We start from the raw sequence: 22,201 nt of genomic DNA on the forward strand, positions 1-22,201 counted from the left end.
ACGAGTTTGGTTTCAATATAAAAGCCTTCAAACGTTACACGGGAGGTTAAAATGAATCAAAATATCGCGTCCAGGTTTTTTAAGTGAAGCCTAACCACTCTTTCCACTCATTTTGTACACAACCTACATGGCATATTCTTTGTGAGATATAGCTTAGGCCTATTTGTAGGCTATGCCAGCATTACGATGTTATTCATAATTACAGGCTTTACAGTGCATTATGTAGTTACGGTATGTTTTTTTAATTGCACAAAACTGAATACACTAATGCCAGTTAATTGGGGTTTTATTTTGTAAAATCTACCGGAAACCACCTTCTGTGATTGTGAGCAATAGTAAAACAGAGACCCCCCTCACGGAAAACTGTGGTAACTGTGGTGTAGCCTACAGCTGCAGAGATGCGCGACACAGAAAAACAAGGAGAAACGAGGGAAATGGAAAGACAGCACAGAGAAGGAAAGTAACCACTGAAAATACACCATCTGAGATGCTTCGAGACACCGAGGAGCACCGTCTTCGCTGCGCACTTTGGACATAGAAACGCGGAGAGTGCTCGGATCGCGCATTGATCCGAATAAAGGGGACGGGAGGGGTCGATCATGGGGAACGAAGCGAGCCTGGAAGGAGGCGAAGGGCCTCCGTCTGGGCTTCCAGAGGGGCTGGCACCTGACGGGAAGGGCGGCTTTGTCCGGGTCCCCGAGGGGACTCCGGTCAACCTGAATGAACTTAGCGAGGAGGAGAGAAGGCAGCTCGCCGCGGCGATGTCAAGGGCGCAAGGCAGGCAGCCCGGAGGCGCAGCAGCTGCACGAAGGCAGGGCTCTTTACTTGCATTTTTTTGTTGTTGTTAAGGCACTTAAAATACCTACACCAGCCAGACAATGATACGTGGGAGAGGAACGAGTGATTGTGTGAAGCATCATTTGGAAAGCGTATAACATGCTATAAGGAGGCAGAGAGCCCGTTCACGCCCAATTTTAATCCTTCCCACCAAAAAACCGAGTACATTCTTACAGCTCACTGTAATTGATTATCATTAACATCTGATCATCTGCATGACAGGAAAATATAGTCTTTCACGCCTATAATACAGCACTTATATTGGCTTTCAGCTGTAAGCTGCCTCTTTCAGCGTTGTGTATAGCTGTTTTTTGACACTGATGCACCAGCATCGTTCTAATTACTACGGTAATTTCCTGAGATTTGATGTCTGAAATGAGTCTGAATTGGTCAATTGTTTGGCTCAGCGTCCGCGTTTTGTCTCGCTGTGTGAGCTCAGTGCGTAAAGAGACACACCCCCTGTATTTGTGCGAAATTTTCGAAATGCCTGCTGGGTAAGAAAATCTGTCGTGCCCAGTGTTTTTTTTATTCGTCTGAACGACGCCTTAACACCCAGCTAAACACCTTCGTTACAGTATCCGCTCTCTAATGTGGCCAGTTACACTGTCCACCTCTGAATTTCGTTTAATTGGATTTTAATCGGTTGGGTGAGGAATGTGATGTGTTGTGGAGGGGGAGGTAGAAAGCTGACAATGAAAACATTATGCGACCAGTTCCATAATGCTTCCGATTTTAAATTCTGCTTATATCATCCTGGAAGATTCCTCGATATTTGATCAAATGGCATTGTGTGGTCCTGCTACTCGCTCCAATTGGGGGAACATATTCATTTATAGCTGAGCTAGATATGGGAGGGAAGAGGGGGGTGCATCAATATTAATATGACTATAAATAGAACAGCAGCATTAATGTCTTCCCTCACAGACTTCCCTCCTGCTGCTTTCTGATTTTTCTTCATTTAAAAGTCGGATCTCATCTTCTGCTGTTGAGGCTCAGTCTTGGAATGAGTCTGGTTGTTGTCCATGGTGCTGAAATACACCGCTGCTGTCCGTGGTGCTAAGCCACGCGCTGCAGTGGATTGAACAATTGCAACACCTCTACATTTAATGTTTGCTGGGCTCTGTACTCTCTTGTTACTCAGTGCTCATTGTAAAGAAATAATGAAATGCTGTATTCATTACAGCATTAAACTTTATTGCCTGGTAATGTAATCTCAGACATAATGGCAGAAGCAGCTGGGACATTCAAACAGCAGCCTGAGAAACCTATACACGTTGCATACACTTATCATCGTACAATAACAAAACATCATCCAATCTGCCCATTAGTTCACTGATGCATTTCTCTAAGGATCTAACGTTTGACTTTCATGCTTGTGCCTAGCAGTGTGTGTAGGCTGTGTATGTTGCCTCTTAGCCAGAGCCAACAAAGATGTCTCAGCTTTCCACGATGGAGTCGAGCATTTTCCTCGCTATCTCAATGATCTACACTCTATGTCATTCAGCGGTATTCACTTTCCTCTCAGCTTTACCCCAGGGCCACTGGCTTGTATTCACTGATGTGTTGAAAGGGCCTGAGCTCTGTCACACAAAGAGCAAAGAGAGCACTGTAGTCTTAACTTTTATTATTAGCACAAAGAAGCTACAGTAGCGTTAGCACATATCCTAAACAATATTGTTTGAGGTGGAAGAATGGCAAATGGATTGAAAAGACTACATATAACATAGTGGACAGACAAAAAAACTGGATGGTAATTGTCCAAATCACATCCACAATCGTATTTACTCAGAATGTTTATAGTCTTTTGGAAAGAGAGACAGTTTTGTTGATTGGTTATCTCATAGTCATGATGGACAGACACTTGTTAATATCAATCGAATGTCAGTATTACTCCAGACAGCAGAAGTGTTTGCGTTTAATTTAATTCAGCAGAGAGAGCTATATATAAGTATATTTCAGAACTATCTGGTGTTAAACTCTCGTCAATGGTTAGGGTTTTTTTTATTATTTTGTCACTGGGTCAGATAGAGTTGGTGTGACCGTCTTTCTCACATTGCCAAAATAAACACAAATGAACAATAACAATAACAGCAGTGCAAATTAAAATAATCTGTTTTCTTTTTCTCTTTTCCAGACCGTCAGAATCTGATGCACAGCAGCGTCCCCAGCAGGTAGGGGCCTCCAGGGGCCCTACAGGTCTCAGTAAGAGCCGCACTGTAGACGCCTTCAACCAGGGTCCCTCCGGCAGGCCCACCCCGGGCCGCAGCCCCTCATCCCTCAGCCTTTTTGAATCGAGATTCCGGCAGGAGCCAAAAGACCCTGAGACCAAGTCATCCGGCATGTTTGGCTCCAGCTTCCTCAGCGGGGCCAACCCGCTCAATGCCATGTCATCTATGACCTCCTCTGTCTCCTCCTCTATATCCTCTATGGGCGATTCTGTCAACATCCCCAAGTTTGGACTGTTTGGGGATGAGGAGGAGGGAGATGCATCTGCAACACCTGAGTCTAAGCAGGGAGGAAAGCCACCAGGCAAGGGACCTCAGCAAGGGCCAGGTCCAAAGGGACCACAACAGGGAGGACCTCAGAAACAGGGTCAGGGCCCTCCAGGACAGGGGCCAAATCCAGGGCAAGGACCTCCTGGGCAGGGACCCAGGCAAGGTCAGGGACCACCAGGCCAAGGACCCAAATCAGGTCAAGGTCCTCCTGGCCAAGGACCCCCTGGGCCGGGCCCCAGGCAAGGTCAGGGTCCACCAGGCCAAGGACCCAAATCAGGTCAAGGTCCTCCTGGCCAAGGACCCCCTGGGCCGGGCCCCAGGCAAGGTCAGGGTCCACCAGGCCAAGGACCCCCAGGCCAACAGGCCCCCAAACCCGGTCAAGGACCACCAGGTCAAGGCGCCAAACAGGGTGGCCCTCCCCAGCAAAAAGGTGGACCCCCTCAACAAGGACCTGGAAAGCCTGGACCCAAACTGCAAGGCCCACCAGGCCCTGGGGCTCACCCTGGAGAGCCAGCTAAGAGCGGAGGGCCTCCTGGTCAGCAGGGAGGTGGGCTCTGTCCACTGTGTAAGACCACCCAGCTGAACATTGGGTCTAAGGACCCGCCTAATTACAATAACTGCACTGAGTGTAAGAACCAGGTGTGCAGCCTATGTGGGTTCAGCCCTCCAGACTCAGCGGTAAGACCGTCATTACTTTATTTTTTGTCTTTTTGTTTTATTTTCCAAGTTCAGTAAGGTGTTGGAATGACTTGCATTGAAGCTTTTTGTATATGTAGCTGTCAGTTTTCCAAATGATGAATATCCAACGGTCAAACAAACTTTGCAGTCTGCTGCCGGGTATACTGGTATTTATCTAATAATACAGAAGTCAGTCCATGTTATTGATGGCAGAGGGTTGGAAATGTCACACATTATTCAATTTTCTATGTGTGAGATATTTGCTCATGCCACATTACACTGCAAAGTGTAATCCTAAAGTTTATTTACTCTAGTTTTTACACTTAAACGTTTATTTTTCTTACAAAAAGTAAATGTTTAATCAACTCGACTTGAGAGATTAAATTCTTATAAATGGTCAAACCGAATTGGAAACAATGGCAATTATTGATGATTGGCATTTTTCAAATAGATAAAACAATATGATACGACAGCATATTACTGTTCTCTCAGCCTGGCGAAGGGAGTGCATCTCATAAAAGTGGCACGTGGTTTGAGGAACAGAGAGACCATATGGACCCAGGGAATGCTGATCAAGGTGACTAATGTCATGGCCACAGGAAGATACTGTGCCAGCCATGTGAGGACACTCCGTCACACATGGACGGTAAATGCTTGTGGGCCATGATTACAGTAGAGCAGAATGACTGGTTCCTTCTGCTGGAGCTTTTTTGGATTTATTACTTTGCCGGTCAAAACTGGGGTCATTTCTTTAGCAGATTTATCAGTTCAGAAGTGGATTTTCTTTCATTCGGAATTCAGAAAAAATTAATACTGTTTGCATTTAAAGTAAACTATACTGTATATATTTCAGGTTGGTTGAATTTACCTCATTTCTGTTTATATTATATCCAACAAGTACCATTGCACACACACAAAAATAACACATTGTTCTTTTCTAGATAGTGATCAAATTGTCAATATTGGCCCTTTCAAACACTGCACACAGTGGAGACCAAGGAGATCTCCTGCACACTAAACACAGAGCACGGTAGAGTAGCCAGGCGTTTTTGGGAATAGGTGTTGTGATATACTGTATGATCATCAACTGTTAATGATGGTCTAAACAGTTTTTTAATTCTAATTTAATTAGAATTAATTAATTAATTAGGATTAGAACATTCAATATACATTATTGTTCAGTATTGTGTGGATGTAAATATCTAGTGTCTTTTAGTATTTATGTAACTGTTACGAGATTTGAATTTTCTAAAGCTTGGGAAAACAGGATTTAACATCATTTGAAGCACTAATTAATGGACACGTCTCTGAATTTGTCTTTATTTTACGCTGAACAAAAATTGTTATTTTAGTGGTTTAATTGGTTATGCTTCCCTGTGTATGTACTGTAATTACACATGCCATTGATGTCTGTGCTCATACCTGTGTGGACATTTGTTCCAGTCAAATCTAATCCATCTTTTGTTACATGCACAGGGAAAAGAGTGGCTGTGTCTGAACTGCCAGATGCAGCGAGCGATGGGAGGTATGGATCCCCCCGGCATGACAAAACCCAAACAAGGCTCAGCCCCGCCCTCACCCCAGAGACAGGGACCTGGCAAGCCTGGCAAGCTGCTGATAAAGCAGCAGAGTACCACCGACCAGGGGTTAACGCCGCCAACCACACCAAGGCAGAAATCCCCAGGTCCTACCTCTCCTGGGCCAATTTCCCCAGGCTCCTCAGTGGGAGGATCTCCCAAAATTGACCCCAAAACAGGCCGCCCCATTCAGCAGAAGTCCACGCCCCAGCAGTCTCCAGCTAAAGCCAAACAGGAGTCCAGCTTCTTTGGGGGGTTAGGAGGTATCAGTCTGGGAGGCTTAACAGATGCGGCCAAACCTCCAGCGGCTGCAGAGTCCGTAACAGGGAAACTATTTGGCGGGTTGGGCGGTTTGATGGAATCGTCAAAGCCTCAAGCGCAGGCTGCGCCAAAGCAGGAGGAGTCAATGGCTGGGAAGTTTTTTGGTGGTTTTGGAGGGCTGACAGAATCAACAAAACCTCCGGCTGCTGCTTCTCAGATGTTCAGCTTTGGATCGTCGCTCTTGAGTTCAGCCACCAATATTGTCGCTGGAGAGGACGAGAAGGCGGCTCATTCTCCACCTATGTCGCCGCCAGTCTCCCCTGCTGACTCGGGACCAGGTTCCCCTTTGGATTCTGTCCCCGGCTCACCGCCTGACTCTCCCTTCTCTCCTCCCGGGTCCCCTCCTGATTCTGACTCAGCTCCTGACACCCCACCTGCTAAGTCCAAGAAACCCCTGAGAACCATTTCTGTGGAGCAGGAAGAGAAGGCACCAGCAGCCGAACCTGCACCTGCCCCAGCCTCAGCAACCAAGGAAAGCTGCCCTCTCTGTAATGTGGAGCTGAACATTGCATCAGCAGACACGCCCAACTACAGCCTTTGCACTGAGTGCAAGAAGAAAGTGTGCAATCTGTGTGGATTTAATCCTACTCCCCATTTAGGAGAGGTAAGAAACCTTATTAGATCTCCAATTGTCTTAAGCCCCACATCTTCCTGTGCTTTCAACACACTGCACCTTCCGGTAATTTATGCATTCTGTCGTATATAAATAGAACTCAAACATCCTCTAGATGTTTCATTGAAATAGGTCACTGTAAAGATACCATCAGGAACGGCAGAGTTTTCAGCTCTGCATTTCCCCCCCACTATAGCAAAGTACTCTGAAAGGAGGATAGCATGTTAATAGTTGTACTAAGTACATTAGGTTCCTCCAAATAGACACTGTAATGACATCTGCACATGCTTGACCACTGAATGAATGGATGTGGTTTCATTACGCTGCATTTTAAAATGTCATTTCTATCAAGCTTTCTTTTGTAGAGAGGGCGGCCAGAAATGTGAAGATAATCAAGGTTGTTTAAATGACGTCTCATCATCAAAGAGCACTTGAAAAACAATTGACACTTTGTATATAGTGTATAATACTGTGTGTGTGTGTACAGTATGTGTGTTTGTTTTTGGCTATATGTACATAATGCACAAATGTCTTCCTATTGACAGTTCTTTCATTGTGTAATCTGTATGATGCTTGTGTGTCTTAGCTTGCCTAATGATGACGTGGAAACCACACTTTTAGCTTGCTTATCTCCCGAGGTGTGGGGACTGGTTTTCTGGTGTTACCGTGGTGTTTTGTCTCGTATGGAAGCAACATCACAAGACCGTTCCACAGAGCAGATGGTACTCTATGGTGTAGGATCAGTATATTATGGGAATAGAGGCCAAAAAGTGCTTTCAGTTGAGTGGTTTCTCAGCATGCAGGCAAAACGTATCCACATATGCTACACCTACTTAATATTTCACGTGAAGTATCCTAGTTATTGTCTATATGCCACCCATGATCTACAGAGCCTTACACATTCATTGAAAAGTATAAGCCCTGCATGTTAAAGTAAATAAAGCCAGAGGTCACTTACTGTACAGTACACTGTCATATCGTCTTGACTTGGTCATTGGCAGTTCAGGGCATAATCACTTGTTTGTCAACCAGAAGCTCTATCCAGGATTCACGTGTTAGCTACTTTGTTAGCTGGTGTCTTTAGTAATCTTCTGTGGATTTCTGGCTCTCTGAAGAGCCTCTTGTAACAGTGAGTGAAATTAAGCTAGAATTGAACTGCACAATATATATGTACAGGAAATGCTGAATTCTTAGTGGAAATCAACTTTTATTTTGTAAAAGAAAAAGTTAGCAAAAGAATGTTGACTTTTAAAAAATATTTACTTCAAGTATTAAGCGCAATTTATACTTCTGCGTCAAATCGACGGCGTAGGTGATGGGGATACGTAGAGGCTACGCCTGACGTGCACCTCCTTCAAAATGTAACTACACGTCAAGTCGATGCGGACCGTAAGCTCTGTGATTGGTCCAAGCCGACCAGAAGTACACTGCGCTTTAAAGTAACATTTACTAGCGGCCAAAAAGGCGGCTGTAACAACACAGTGAATCAATATATTTGACTGTCACAATTTGACCGAGCGAAATGACTCGTTTCGCTATCAGAATGTGATCCATTCGGTCGGTAACATTTGAAAAGGCTACACCAGCAGCACACTTTACCCCCATTTACATTAGCGGAGCGCTAAACCGTAAGTTAGCCTGCTCGGCTGGCAAAAGTCAACAGAGTGGATGCTGTAGCGCTACTGCCGACTAGCGTTTGGGGGTGTAATTGCAGAATGACGGACAGACCTACGCACAAGTATTAATGCATGTCTACGTGTGTAGCCTACGGCGTAGGTACACACGTAGACCCTACGCAGGAGTATAAATGGGCCTTTACTGTGAAGGTGAAACCTAATGTAAAAATGAACACTTTGTGTACATCAGTACACTGCGGTCTGTAAACCTTCAGAGGAATAATTTTCCATTTTACGAAATACACTTTTCTGGGGGAGAGAGTTAGAGAATATCGACCCCACTCTCATGTCTGTACGTTAATTATAAGGCTACAAGCAGCAGCTGGTTAGCTTAGCCCAGCATAAAGACTAGGAAGATTGGACTCCTAAAACTCACTAAAAACAGCAAATTGTCTGTTTTTGTTTTTGTATGTATTAAACCACTGAGATTGAATGTGTTATTTTGTGAGCTTTAGAGGCTGATTTTGTTATTTTTAGACTATATTTGAGCCAGGCTAGCTCTTTCCCCATTTCCAGTTTTTGTTCTAAGCTAAGCTTCATATCTACTATACAGACATGAGAGTGATACTGATCTTATCCTCTACCTCTCCATTAGAAAGCAAATACAAAGGCATATTTGCTAAAACTATGCCTTAATTAAATGTATCCTGCTCGTTGAAAAGTTTGAATGTTCTTTCTATATAAAAATATAAAATGTTCTCTTATACTGGTGTGACACTGCAGATTGGAGAGTATTTATTTCTTATTACTTAATTTGGATGTTTGACATTATTAATGAATGTAGCCCCATTGCTACAGTAAAACAAGATGGCCAGCCATTTGTTTACAGTAGTAACAGTGCTATTTAAGACTACAGTTTTCTGATTCTTGTCCTTTTATGCAGCTCTTAATTGCACATGCTTGCTGGGATAATGAGCCGAACAACACAACCACTTAATTGAGGCCAAGCATGGGGGAAAATGTAATAATGCTGGAGAGATGGGCATCCAAGCCACCGATGATCTAATTGGATATAGAGTAGGCTGTTCAACACTATCTTGCCTTAAAGCTAGAATTATCAGTTCAGTTTTGTTTTTAAGACTGATGTAGCTTGACATTTTGTACAAGAAGGATGAATAATTTTTTGACTCATCTACTACTAAACACAATTAATAATTCAGTTAAGGGGGGGACCTGAACAGTATGTTTTATTTGCAAGACTGTTGAGTAAGTTGGGTATGATGCAGACTGAGCAGGCTGGTGTGAGCTTGCATAATGTAGATGTGTTGCTTGGTTGGAATGATTTTTCATGACTATATTATGTGTGTGTGCATGGTGGGGATATCTGAAGTTCTGTATGTCTTTCCATTGAAATACTGAAGGTTGAGAGTGCATGCATACTGTCAGCACATGTGCGTGTGTAGGTGTAATCTCTGTTCCCTAAAAGGATTTAAAGGGCAACACGTAGCCTGTCATTCCAATCGAGGCTTGATCCTAGACTTAGGTGTCTAATGACTCACCTTCATGGTTTTCCTTTTCCTTCCTCTTTTCTTTCCATCACAACCTTCCATCTTCACGTTTACTCTGAATTTCTATATAATTTCCCAATGTTTTATGTTGTTATTCTTTGTATCTTTTAATCTCTTCCTTTCTTTATAAGGCCTAGGGGAGACTCAATTAATGCATGTGCTTATCCTCCTTTTAAATACAGTGTCCTCTCTGTGTCAGACTCTCCTTTAGTGGTGCTATCCCTTTGCTTCTCTCACTGTTGCTGCCTTTTGATGTAGGGAAAGTCTATAAATGTGTGTCTGTGTCTAGTGCTGCTCAGCGATGTTACTGTAGCTCAGGCTCCATGTCATGTTGCCCTTATCAGTAATGAGTGTGCTCATCTGAGAAGTCTTACGTAAAATGGGAGAGGCACCACTTTGCGAACAAGCACGAATCAAATAATCCAAGCTAAGAGGGGATGCAAGCTACATCCTGTATCACCTACACAAAGGAAAACCAACTAAATCTCACTATTTTTTAACGAGCCCTATGGAATATGGAGAGCCACAGATGAATATGTCCCATTTTGAAGCTTAAATAACAATCTACGGTTAATTTAATAACCTGAAGCAGTGATGTCGCTAAGCCTGAAAACACCTGTGCCCAGTTTACTCTGACAAATAAATAATTTAGAATGATGTGTGATTTGAGATGTACAGTTTATTTACCCTTATATTTACCACTACATTAACAGCTCACAAGGTATTTTACTCACCAGAAGATTGTGCTTTGCTGTAATATATCAAATGGTCTCCCTGGCCTTTATTAAACACTGTAAGGCTGTGGATAAGGAAGGATCCTAACAGCTAAAATACTTAATATCAAAAGTCCTTAATTATTTATGCTAGGTGAATCTCTTAAATATTTGAAAAATATAGGTGCATGCCCCCAAAAATTACTAACAAATTATCAACAAATTTCAATAGGTGATCTTAAAGGAGACCTATTATACTTCATTTCCAGCCCTATTTTGTAGTTCTGTGACTCCTGTATGGTAGCTTTGCATGATTGAAAGTTATAGTGGCCCTTCATGTAGGCCTTAATTTCTGGTCTGAAATAAGCTGTAGATGCCCTCCCCCTTCTTTAATATGTTTCTGTGAAATGCTATAAAGGAATAGAGCAAGATTTTAAGAAAAAGGCCATCCTCACTGCTGTGAAACCGACATTCAGATTAGAAGTCTGACATTACTTTCATCTAAAGGGTTTGTTTACCCTCAAAAAGTTAACCAGGCTCCAGTCAAAATGAAAGCTATTTTCTTTAAAGGGTAACTTTGGTGTTTTTCAACCTGGACCCCGTTTTCCCACGTTTTAGTGTGTAATAGAGACAAAACATTTTTGAAATTGTTCCAGTATTGAGCAAGTGAGCTGCAGTTGCAAGTGCTTGTTTTTGCCATTGACAGGCTCAGATTGTTGTTATCTGACAATATTGTGACAAGGATTGGTACCTTTTTTTTAAAAGAGTAAGATCGTAAAACTCAAGTTTTTACGAGGGTTTATGTGCTGGCCTGTTTCTTTGTGGGTGCAGTAACTCCCTGTCTGGCACCCTCATGGTGACTCTGTAGTCGCTATGTACACGTACATTTTCTGTACAGACTATTAAAACAGTGAACTTTAGCTAGCAATGTAGTCACCAGAAAAGTTATTGTTACCTAATTTTGTTCACGGTACAGTTTTTTTACAATGTGCAGCTAAAAAATCCCACTGTTTTCTTACATTTTTTAACACATGAAAAATGAGCATAGTTGTTGATCATATTTACACAACATGTAAGGAAGGCAGCTTTGTTTGCGCTGAATGTTTACTTTTCAAATGTGATATGGTGCTAGGCTAGCAGTTTCCCCTTGTTAAGCTAGGCACGTCCTTGACGTATCTGAATGCATAAAAATGTAATTGCTATCAGGTTTCTCATCTGACTCTGTGAGTAAACAAGTGTATTTATGCAAATTTCAGACTCTTCCATTATCTTTTATTGTGTGTGTGTGTGTTATTGTATTAATCTTACTATAGGAACTAAAATTAATTTATGTGTTTACATTGTGGGTCCCCCACAAAGGTAACCATCTACTTCGGGACTTGTTTGCGGGTAATGTTGCAATTATGTAGCATTTAAGGGTTGGGATTAGGCATTTAATGATTATAGTTAAGGTTAGGTGTGTTTGTGCATGCATGTTTTTGTTAGTAGGCACATTTCCTGCACATCTTCATGTCTGTTTTAGTCTGATATGCTAACGCACACTCACTACATGGTATTTCCTGTGTCCTCCTCCCTCATTGTTATTCTGTGGATAGTCCACAGAGTAACAATGCCCACCCGCAGTCTGAACCCTCCTGACTCTGCTCTGGCAGATAAAAGCTTGCTCCATGGTCATACATACCATACACACATGTACATGTAAAATACACTAACAGCCTTTGGTATCAGCTGACTGTCATACATACATACAGTCAAGGCCCACTCAAAATCTTAGCCTGGTGTAGTTTGTTATCCTCTGTCCTCTATCTGTCACATTTTTCATATTCTACCCAGCTGAAACATGTATCTGTCTTTTTTTCTTTTTTGTGTTAACAGTAGTCTAACTCTTGTTTGTGTGTAACTCAGATAAATCTGTATCTGGACTACAGTCCAGTTGTCTCACAGCCATCACTTGCCCAGGAGGCTATAGTGTATATAAATAAAATAATCACAGCCACAAAATAGCCACAAAGCGGGAGAAAACAAGCTACTGCAGGGCAGTTCTCTCTGTCTGTCTCTTTTGTGATTCGGCTTTCATATTTTCTTCTTTAAAAGGGTCTTTTTGCTACACCAGGCAACCCACTGAGTCCCCCTACGGCCACCTTGGAAGGCTTGAAATGGATGGTATTTTTAGAAATCAAGGTGTGTGTGTGTGTGTGTGTGTGTGTTGTGGTCCGTCTGTTGGAAAAGTATTTCAGGCATTAGAATATACTGTACATATTATTTTCATGTTTAGCCTGTGGTTGCACACACTGTCTTACTGTCTTGCTTGCTGTTTTCACCAGGTCCTAGCTATTGCAAGTGGTTTATCATTGATTGAGAAATTGCTATGATGAAACCTGTCCTGAGGCACTGCAAAAGTCTTCTTTTCCTTTTTATACAGCCCCCCCCCCCCCCAGAATGATTTCCAATTATCCCCTTTCTAATTTACTGGTGCTTGCAGGCTTAGGAAGGGCCACATTTTAGACACTGAGCCTTTACTGCCAAGAAGTGGGGTGGAGGCCAAGACATCGTTTGTGCCAGCACTGAGCCCTGGTGTTACGGAGAGGCAAGGACAGGCAGGCAAAGTCCCACAGACACTTGAATACACACACATTCTGGCACCGGCTTCATCTAGTTAGCACAGGCTGTTATATTTACATCACGACTGTTGTTGCTCTCTCCACCTTGAACACACACTTTGCAGTTACAGGAGAGTCTGATTTGAGTTTGAAAAGTAAGTTGACTTTGTGAATGGAGTGTCTGACCCTGACTTCCTCCCCAAAAAATTGATATTCAGTAGGTGAGGCCTACAGCAGAGCCTGGATTAGGAAATGGCTTCACCTCCAGAAAACATTTCTGTGCATTAAAAAACCCGAGAGGAAAGTAGATTTCTTTTTTAACCAATGTTTAAAGTAGGGCCTTTCATCCTTACTGAAGCATATACAAAATGGTAAAAGGGGTGCAGTGAGAAGGCACCTGCTGGATTGACAGATTGTGAGACTCTGCCCTATTCATTTACAATTAAATAGTAAGGTGTGCATGCGCCAAGCTGAAAAATATCTACAACAACATTCTATCTCTATGTGAATGTGCAGTGGAGGAGGACAGACCCAAAACACAGGAGAGACAAGAGAAAAATACTATGACAGAAAGTCCAACAGGGGAGTCAAGAGGAGGCGGTGTCACAAAGCACATGTGACTCACACCTCTTGAGTCACATTAGCAGCACCTATAGGCAGATTTTACTTTCAGGCAGAAACATCTGATGAAATAAGAAATGTAACATCATACAAGATTTTATCAGAGTATAAGAAGAGCTTGAACCTAGCATAGCAGTGGTTATATGTGGCCTTAGAGTGTAAGGCTGTGTTGTCTTGTCATTTCAAAAACGGTTTACTTAACTAGAATCCAACCGATATGGGATTTTTAAGACCGATACCAATTTCGATATTTGAGAATTTTTAAATCCTATATACCGATATATCGGGCAATATTCTTTTTTTCCCTTCTTTTCAGAAACACATAACATAAACAAAGGTTATTCCTAACATTTGTTGTTATGACACCTCACCAAGATAACATAACAGAATGTCCAACAAAAGTACGACAAAATGGCATTTTGTTGTTATTAGACGAGTTGCAGACACTGATAACATAAGAATCCGACTCTCTGTTTCTTTTTGAATAATCATAAATTGGCTGTTATAAACGCTGATGCCGATTTAACTGCAATTACCTCATATCAGCCGATAACATCTGCACAACAATAAATCAGTTGGGCTCTATACTTAACACAATAACACATTGTTTCTATATGTTTAGAAACATAAAATAATGCAGTTGCTTATTGTTGTTGTTCTTTCACACCAGTCAGAGAAAAGTGGACTTCAAAGTAAACTGCAAATTTTCTGTAGAAATACTGAACAGTTCAGCACTCAACATTTAAAGGATAATTTCAGTATTTTTAACTTGGGCCCTATTTTCACATATTTGGTGTCGAAATGACTAGTAGGTACAAAGATTTTTGGAATCCGTGCAGTAGATGGCTTCAGCCTGCAGCCATCATCATCTTTCTCACAACTTGCACCTCACGAGATTTCCGAAATGTCCTTGAACAAGACTTGAGCGATCCTTTCCTTGATGTTGTTCGACACCTTGTATAAGAGTCTGAGCCTGTCAGTGGCAAAAAGAAGCACTTTTTTGTGGATGTCATTTTGATGGACACAATTGTCCCAAAGGAATACATTGCAGCCACTGCAGCTGGTTCGCGGCTGCCGGCTGAAGTTATCTGCTGCTCGGATTCCAGAACTTCTTTTACCTACTAGTCATTTCATCACCAAAATATGTGAAAGTAGGGTTTAAAAATTTCCAAAATTATACTTTAATACATTATATGTAACATTACTTAATAGCATCCAAATATAATCATGACATTCAAAATTATGGTTTTGGACAAGAGTATTTTAAATTTGTATGTTTTACACAGAATGAATTCAAGAACTACTATACTCATACATTATAATTTGTATATGGTAGGTTTTTTGGGTCATAGGCCTGTAGTGTACTGCATTGGTTGTAGATGGCATGTATGTACTATTTGCACAAATTATGGATTATATTCCATATAAGTGTGGAGTAAATGTCATGCACAAAACATATATCAAATTCTACATTTTCATATAGTAAACAAAGCCACAGTAATTAGCATTATGTGCCAGTTACAATTAAATGGAAACACAGCCCCTTTTCTCTAGATGTGTTCTCTCCCCTCTGAACAACATACAGTATCTCCTTTAAACAACAGCTCCCAAATGTTTTTGTTAACCAAAACCCACAGCACATTATTAGGCAAAATCTTGAATATGCATACATTTATTATGCAGCATCATGTGCCCATCATGTGACATATGATATGCAACATGACTGAGGGACCAGAAGCCTGAGACAACATTTTTATTTAAACCAAAAGTACTTTATAGCCATTGACAAAAGAAAGAAAGAAAATCACCTTAAATTACTTGATTGTTTTAGACGAAAATCAACTCCTTCTCTTTCAGCTGACAGACGTAGTCAGATTATGGAGTGGGCTGTAGATAAACAAACACTGATGCAGACAGAAAATGCCCTGAAACAAGTGTTTCTCTCTCCTCAATCCCTGAGCTCGGACTACATATAGGTTGCTGTCTCATACCTGTTCCTTTGTGTCAGAGCCACTTTAAAAACATAAACTTATACAATAGACTGTATAAAAAATACACACGAAAACACACTTTCTCTTCAGGCACTTTTTCACTCACCTAACAGAGGAGTATCAATACGCAACAGAGTGACATGGCCTGACTCTCTTGTCAAGACAGAACAGGAACATCTTATTTGTTTTTATACAGAATTGAATAATTCACTTTTATTCAACCTTCATTTACCCAGAGAATGTTTGCCACCACAGGCTTGCTGTTATTTCCTGTAGCAACTCTGCTTCACTCATATTCAGTTACACACATTCCCATCTAGGATCTGACCAGTGCAACCACAGTCCTCAAGTGTTACTATTCTGAGGCTTTATGATAGCTGCATTCAATTTATTCAACATCCCTGCGCTGGTTTTGCTGCTTATTTTGGGATTAAAGCCAACAATCTCCTGGTCCAAAGCCCAGTTCTCCAACCTTAAGGCTATCACCACTCACATAAAGTTTAGTTTCATGATTCAAACGAGAATTACATCAACACATGTGCATGGATCACTTGAAAAGGGTACATACAGCACAGTGAACCTGAGATGGGAACATCTATAACAGTGGGACATTTATTAGGACAAAGATCTTTTTTGGCATGCAAAGGAGCTGATGCTGTGATGTTCTGCTTGCAGTCTAGTGCATTATAATTAAATTGGCCACTCAGCAACACTCATCAATGAGAAAAGGGCAGAGACTTTCAGACTTTAGTTTTAGCACTAAAGAGTGACTTGAGCAGTACCACAGTAAGGACACAAGTCTTTCAACAGCCTATCATTAAAATAACAAAGATAATACCGTATTTTCCTTGACTTGACATGGTCTTCGATGCATCTGAACCTCAGGTGTTGCCAAGCCAAGATGTCCACCTCATTAGAGCATGTTAAAGCAGTTTTCCACTACTGATACATACTGATTCAAACATTATATCACTATGTTTTTTTCAAGAGATCCATATCATGTGATAAGGAATTGATTAAACATGCTGTCTCTGCTAAATTCCTTTCTCAAAGAGCAAAATAGATCAACATATCCAAAGAGCCACGGAAGCACTTTAAAAGCTCCATACAAGCTGTGGTAGTTGCATGCTGACAAATGATCTGTATTTTATCTTGGTTAAAACAGTATACAGTATTTATTTGCCTAGATATACCCACATACAGTATCTTGAAATATGGATTGAAAACACCACTCTTGCTGAGAGTTAGAAGATTGAAACCACTCGTGTATTTCTCCTTTAAATATGAAGCTACAGCCAGGTGACAGTTAGATTAGGTTAGCTTAACTTAGTGCACAGACTGGAAACAGGGCGGAACAGCTAGCCTGACTGTAGAGATAACAACACTAAAACAAAATCTGCCTACTAACACCTCTAATATTCACAAATTAACACATTATGTATTATGTGTTTAATACATAAAAAAACCCGAAGTGTAACAACAAGTTATGGTTTTATGGACTGTAATGTACCAGAATATTTCTTGGCTGGGAGCAGTGACTTCCTGTAGTTTTGTTACCGTGAGGTTGCCAGGCAACCAGCAGAGACAGCAGATGCTAGTAGGAAGATTTTATTTCCTTTGGACACAGCCAGGCTAGCTGTTTCCCCCTGTTTTCAGTCTTGCTGCTAAGCTAAGCTAACCAGCATGGTTGTAGCCTTATACTTTTAAGGTAGGATATGATATTCTAATCCAATACACATTTCATGTGTCTTTTGTCTCCTTGCGGTCTGCTAGCTGCCTGTTCTGTGTGTGCGCTGAAAAAGAATCTGCTGTTTGTACACAGCCCATGCTCTTTAAATGGGAAGCAAACAAAGTTGCTTGGGCCGAGCCACACAACACGCCATTCCAGCATTGATTTGTGTATCACGTAGTATTAAAATCCTTGCCCACGGACATTCAGCTTACTTTCTAGTTTGCGACGAAATGCTGTTGTTGTGATGTTAGCTATAGTAGCAGGAGAGTTGTGAGTGTCTCTGTCTGGAGCTGCTATGGCGGCATTGGGAAACCGTCCACTCCTCTTAGCTTCGCAGCAGTTTTCTAACCTACAACTTAGCTAACTTACATTACTTGCTGTGTCTTTGTTTGCTCTATATCATGCTGTTTGTCATGGTATTAAATTTCTCCAGAATCGCATACCCCACCTTTTCAGTTATGAACAAAACCCCGGGCAAGTACACAAAATAAACATATTTCTGACAATACTGAACTATTTGTATACGTTCTTCAGACAGAATGATGAAAGGAACCCTCACTGAGAAATAACACTGAGCATTAAAAGCTAGTCAAACATAAAATAATGTGGAAGCAGGACAAGATGAAATGCCACTATACAGTATGCGAAAGTGACGTTAACTAAATTCTCAATCTGTACTGTAACATTTTAAAGTCATTCTTGGCAGTCATCATGAACTGCAGCTCTCCCTGACTTCCTGGCAATTGATTAACAGATTTACAGGGTGATAATGTTAAGCTAGTTGGCAGGAGCTGGTGTTGAGTCACCTCCACTAAACATTAAGCTCTTCACTTCTGCTGCTTTGCCCTTTCCCTCACCACATCATGCTCCTTTTCCCCTATTGCTTTTCTGCCTGTTTGCTTATTCTCCCTGCTTCTTCCTTTTGATTCTCTCTACTCTCTCACCTCATCGTCCTGTTTTTCTCTTGCCTCGTACACAACGTTAACACCCATTCTTTTCTCTCATGTCCTTACATTTCCTCTACCTGTATCGTTCACCATCCTCTCATCTGTCTTTATCCATCTGTCCCATCCTCCTCTAGATCATCTTGTTCTCCCACTCTCAGTGCCAGGCTTTATCTAAATTTAGATGGGTAAAACCATCTTGGATCCCTATGTCTTAATCAAAGAGCTGCACCGACCTTCACAACACTCCAACTCCCAATTGGAAACAATAACCGTATGGTTACGGCTACATGGGTACGGCTCCAGCCCATCTTGTCTCAATATCTGGTTGCCGTCTGCGGTTTTCAGTTTGTCTTCTTTCTGTGTCCTTGGAGGAAGTTTGAAGAGGATGGAAAGTTGAAGGTGAAAGAGAGATGAAAACAATCACATCCAATCTGTACTTATTCATTCATGTGTGAGCTTGTATTTGGTAGAAAAATGTTATGTGGGAAGAGAGTTGTCATTTCCTTCCGAGGTACTTCATGCTTTTCGCCTGAGTATATGTGTGGCATCAACACTGTCACAATCTCATCTCTGTGGTTGTTGCAGCGTGTCAACTTTTTGGTACCCATGCACATGTGATCCTAGAAAACGATCCTTGTAAGATGGTGATGAGAGCGAATGACTCCCCTGCTTTTATGAATCATCCATGCTGCTGTTTGCAGAACTCAACACAGCAGACAGACCGAAATACACACAGGGACATTTATCTGAAGGCTTGCAGTAGGAAAGATGGTTATATAAAGATGCATCTATTTTGTTAGTGTTAATCAAAAGGCAAGGCTGCAAGAGAAGATTATATCATTCCTGCTAATGTATACTATGTATACTATGGATTTACACAATAAATTACATTTTGGATGGGTGTGATAGTACTGGTGAGACGACAAAAGAACACAATTCTTATACAGAATATTCTGCCCAGAGCTGTAACTAATGATTATTGTCAGTATCAATTAATGTGTTCATTAATTTTAATCATGCTAGTAGTGTGGCACTATGGATGGCAATGTCAGTCTGTCATTGATTTTTATTGGATGGATTGTCATGAAATTTATTTCGTTAAAACATCCAATGGTCGTCCAATACATTGGTTTTTGAGGTACTTCAGGCATTAATGACATCCTCATCATTCTCAGCTGTACTACAATTTTTTTTATGCTGTGCCAACTGGCATGCATGATGTTTTTTTGTCTTTTCCCATCCCTCTGTATTCTTAGGAATAAAGTGATCTGTGCTACCTAGGAGGGTAAATACAGGCTCACTGTGTACAGACATCTGAAATGTATTGGTTTTATGGTGTTGTAGTCAGAGCTGCCAAAGTAGCTTTGTGTAGCTTTAAATGAACCAGGAGAACACTTGACTTGACTTCATGCCCTTTCAGTGTGATTGCTGTAGGACATGTCAGTAGGAAATACATTGGAATGACCACTTAACAGTAGTGAGTTAGATTAACATGTCTACTTTAACAGGGAGGTTATTCCAAATGACTTAAAGGGGGTAAATTACTTCTGCACAGTGGCTATAAGAAACACACTCACCAAGTGTTTTTGAGGGTGCAGTAAAAGCTTTAAGTGACCTTGTTTGTGATATGTTGAGAATGTCGGTGATGACTGGCACTGAAGTGGCTGGGGCTTACCGTGCGTATTTTGAGCTTTTCGTATCGGCGGCCATCTCCCCGGCTCTCAGTGCCTGCTCTCTCTGGTTTAACTGATGGAGCTGTCAAGCTGGAGAAACTCCTATCTCAAGTCCTCCCAGCTGGAATGGATGGGAGGGGTCATGTTGATAGCGCATTCTTGGTCACACACAAACTCACTCGCATCTGTACTGTGTCCGTCATCATGTCTGAGGATTAACTGGATTTCTGTCGAGTTGGGAATGTAACTCACTAATGTCAGCAAACCTTAGCCATAGAAAGAACACTGACATCTCTGTATGTTGTTTTTTTTCATTGGCCTTCTTCCATGTGTCTGTTTCTTTCTCTCCTTCCAGATATTAAAATCATCTGTTTTGATGCTATTTCTTTCATTTTTTGTGAGTGGCAGTTTCATATAAGCATAAATTATTTGCCCTGTCAAAACATTTTTGTTGCCTTTTTATGGTGGGGTACATGCCACTGAGATGTGTAAGCAGGTGTGTCATTTCTCCAAAATGTATGGTTCACACTGTTTAGACCGAGTGAAACACAGCGGCTCATGCCTTATTTAACCTGACTTTGCTGCTGTGACATTCCCTATCTTCTTTGTCCATCTCCCTCTTTCTTTTTGTCTCACTGTGTTTGGAGAGAGGTGGCTTGTCAGCTGCATGTTTTAATATGCGGGCTGTGATCTTCTCTGAAGCCCAAATTTAGCATAAACCCTCCTGTTAAGCCAGGCGAAGACATTCACAAGAGGAGCGTCACAGAGGAATGTTAGAGCACTTGGCGCAATGTGAAATGAGGTATTTACGTCAGAGTGGAGGATGGTGGAAAACATGCTGAGTGTTACCTCTTCTAAGAGTCACAGTACACATGTGTGGAATTGGTGTTTGAGGCGGATGAGTGTTTGTGTGGTTCCCATAATGCACGTTCTGGTGTTGTGTCCCTACATTGGATAGGCGGGTGTATGCATTTCCACTGTTCATAGCTATAATCTTTTTTTCCTCTCAAAATCCCAACATGTTCATTGTTTATCATCACTTTTATTTCTAGTTACTGCAAAGCATATTACAGCCCAATAGTAGCTGCAGCTCTTGAATTATAGCTCCCAGCAGGGCCTTCAGACTAGGTATGTTCCTCTAGAGCCATTATGTTTAAGTGAGTACCTGGAAACATTCAACAATAATAAAATAGCCATGGCAGGACAGATTTAGCACAGTCCTGAGAAGACCGATTAGAACAGCTGTGCCAGCAATGTGTTTGTTTCTTGTTCCACTGCAAGATGTGGGACAACATCCCAGGTGATTTTAAGGAGGAAATTATGGTCAAATTATTGTACTTACAGAATAAACAGCACTGAAAACATTCTTTAAATTGGCCTGTGCTGGGCTTCAGTGTTCGAATAGATGTGTAATTGGAACTAAATTAGATGTTCAGGGAGCACAAAATCTTGGGAAAAGCAATTGTGGTTCACTGACTCACACGATAGTTTTTGTACCTATTTTTAGCCTTGTTTGTAAGCGATTGAATTTATAGGGTGTTAAAAACAGGTGTACTATTGTCATGTTTAAAGCATGCATGTACATATGCACATCGAGTTATACAATCATAAAAACTCAAACACCCATTCAAACACACTCTCTCTGCTAGGTCTAGTACAGTTCATGAAATGTCTGCACAGGCCACCCAATCCTTTCTGACATGCCTTGGTAAACCCCTGTCCCATTACCATGCATTATACATGGGCCTATCTCTTAAGTTCCAGAAATGTAAAAGTTTCCCTTGAAACAGAAGAAGTTACACTTGTCACAGTGACGTTTCAACTACATAGAAAACATTTTGTTTCACATAACTGTGTTATCATTAAGAGAATGCATTTCCAATTATGATAACTTGTGGTCATTTGTCAGGTAATCAGAATCAGCTTTATTTGCCAGGTATGTGTACACATACAAAGAATATGACTCAGAATTGTACATTGCTCACGATGTGCTTACATATACAATAATACAATAATAAAATCAGACACATGCTACAGTATAGAGAACACATATATATACACAATCATAAACAAAAACAATATAGACTTATTGAGACAATAGTGCATTGAGCAGAGTGCAAAGGATGCGGGAGTAAATTATTATTATTATGTACATATCGGAAGGGGATGTTATATACAGGTACACATATACAGACATGCATATATGTGCACATGTACAC

The 22,201-nt window shown here is 41.3% G+C and overlaps 1 protein-coding gene across 1 annotated transcript in view; it reads left to right on the plus strand.

Annotated features, from left to right (window-relative positions):
- Window positions 1–356: 356 nt before the first annotated feature.
- pcloa (piccolo presynaptic cytomatrix protein a) overlaps window positions 357–22,201 on the plus strand; it is a 59,282-nt gene continuing 37,437 nt past the window's right edge. The window contains 3 exon segments of the mRNA XM_038738299.1: window positions 357–811; window positions 2,972–4,010; window positions 5,487–6,512. Coding sequence (XP_038594227.1) covers window positions 600–811; window positions 2,972–4,010; window positions 5,487–6,512 — 2,277 coding nt within the window. The 5' untranslated portion in view covers window positions 357–599.

The sequence above is a fragment of the Micropterus salmoides genome, unplaced genomic scaffold (assembly GCF_014851395.1).
Source record: "Micropterus salmoides isolate LMB-PRFRI ecotype aquatic unplaced genomic scaffold, ASM1485139v1 Ms_hic_scaffold_23, whole genome shotgun sequence".
Lineage (NCBI taxonomy): Eukaryota > Metazoa > Chordata > Actinopteri > Centrarchiformes > Centrarchidae > Micropterus > Micropterus salmoides.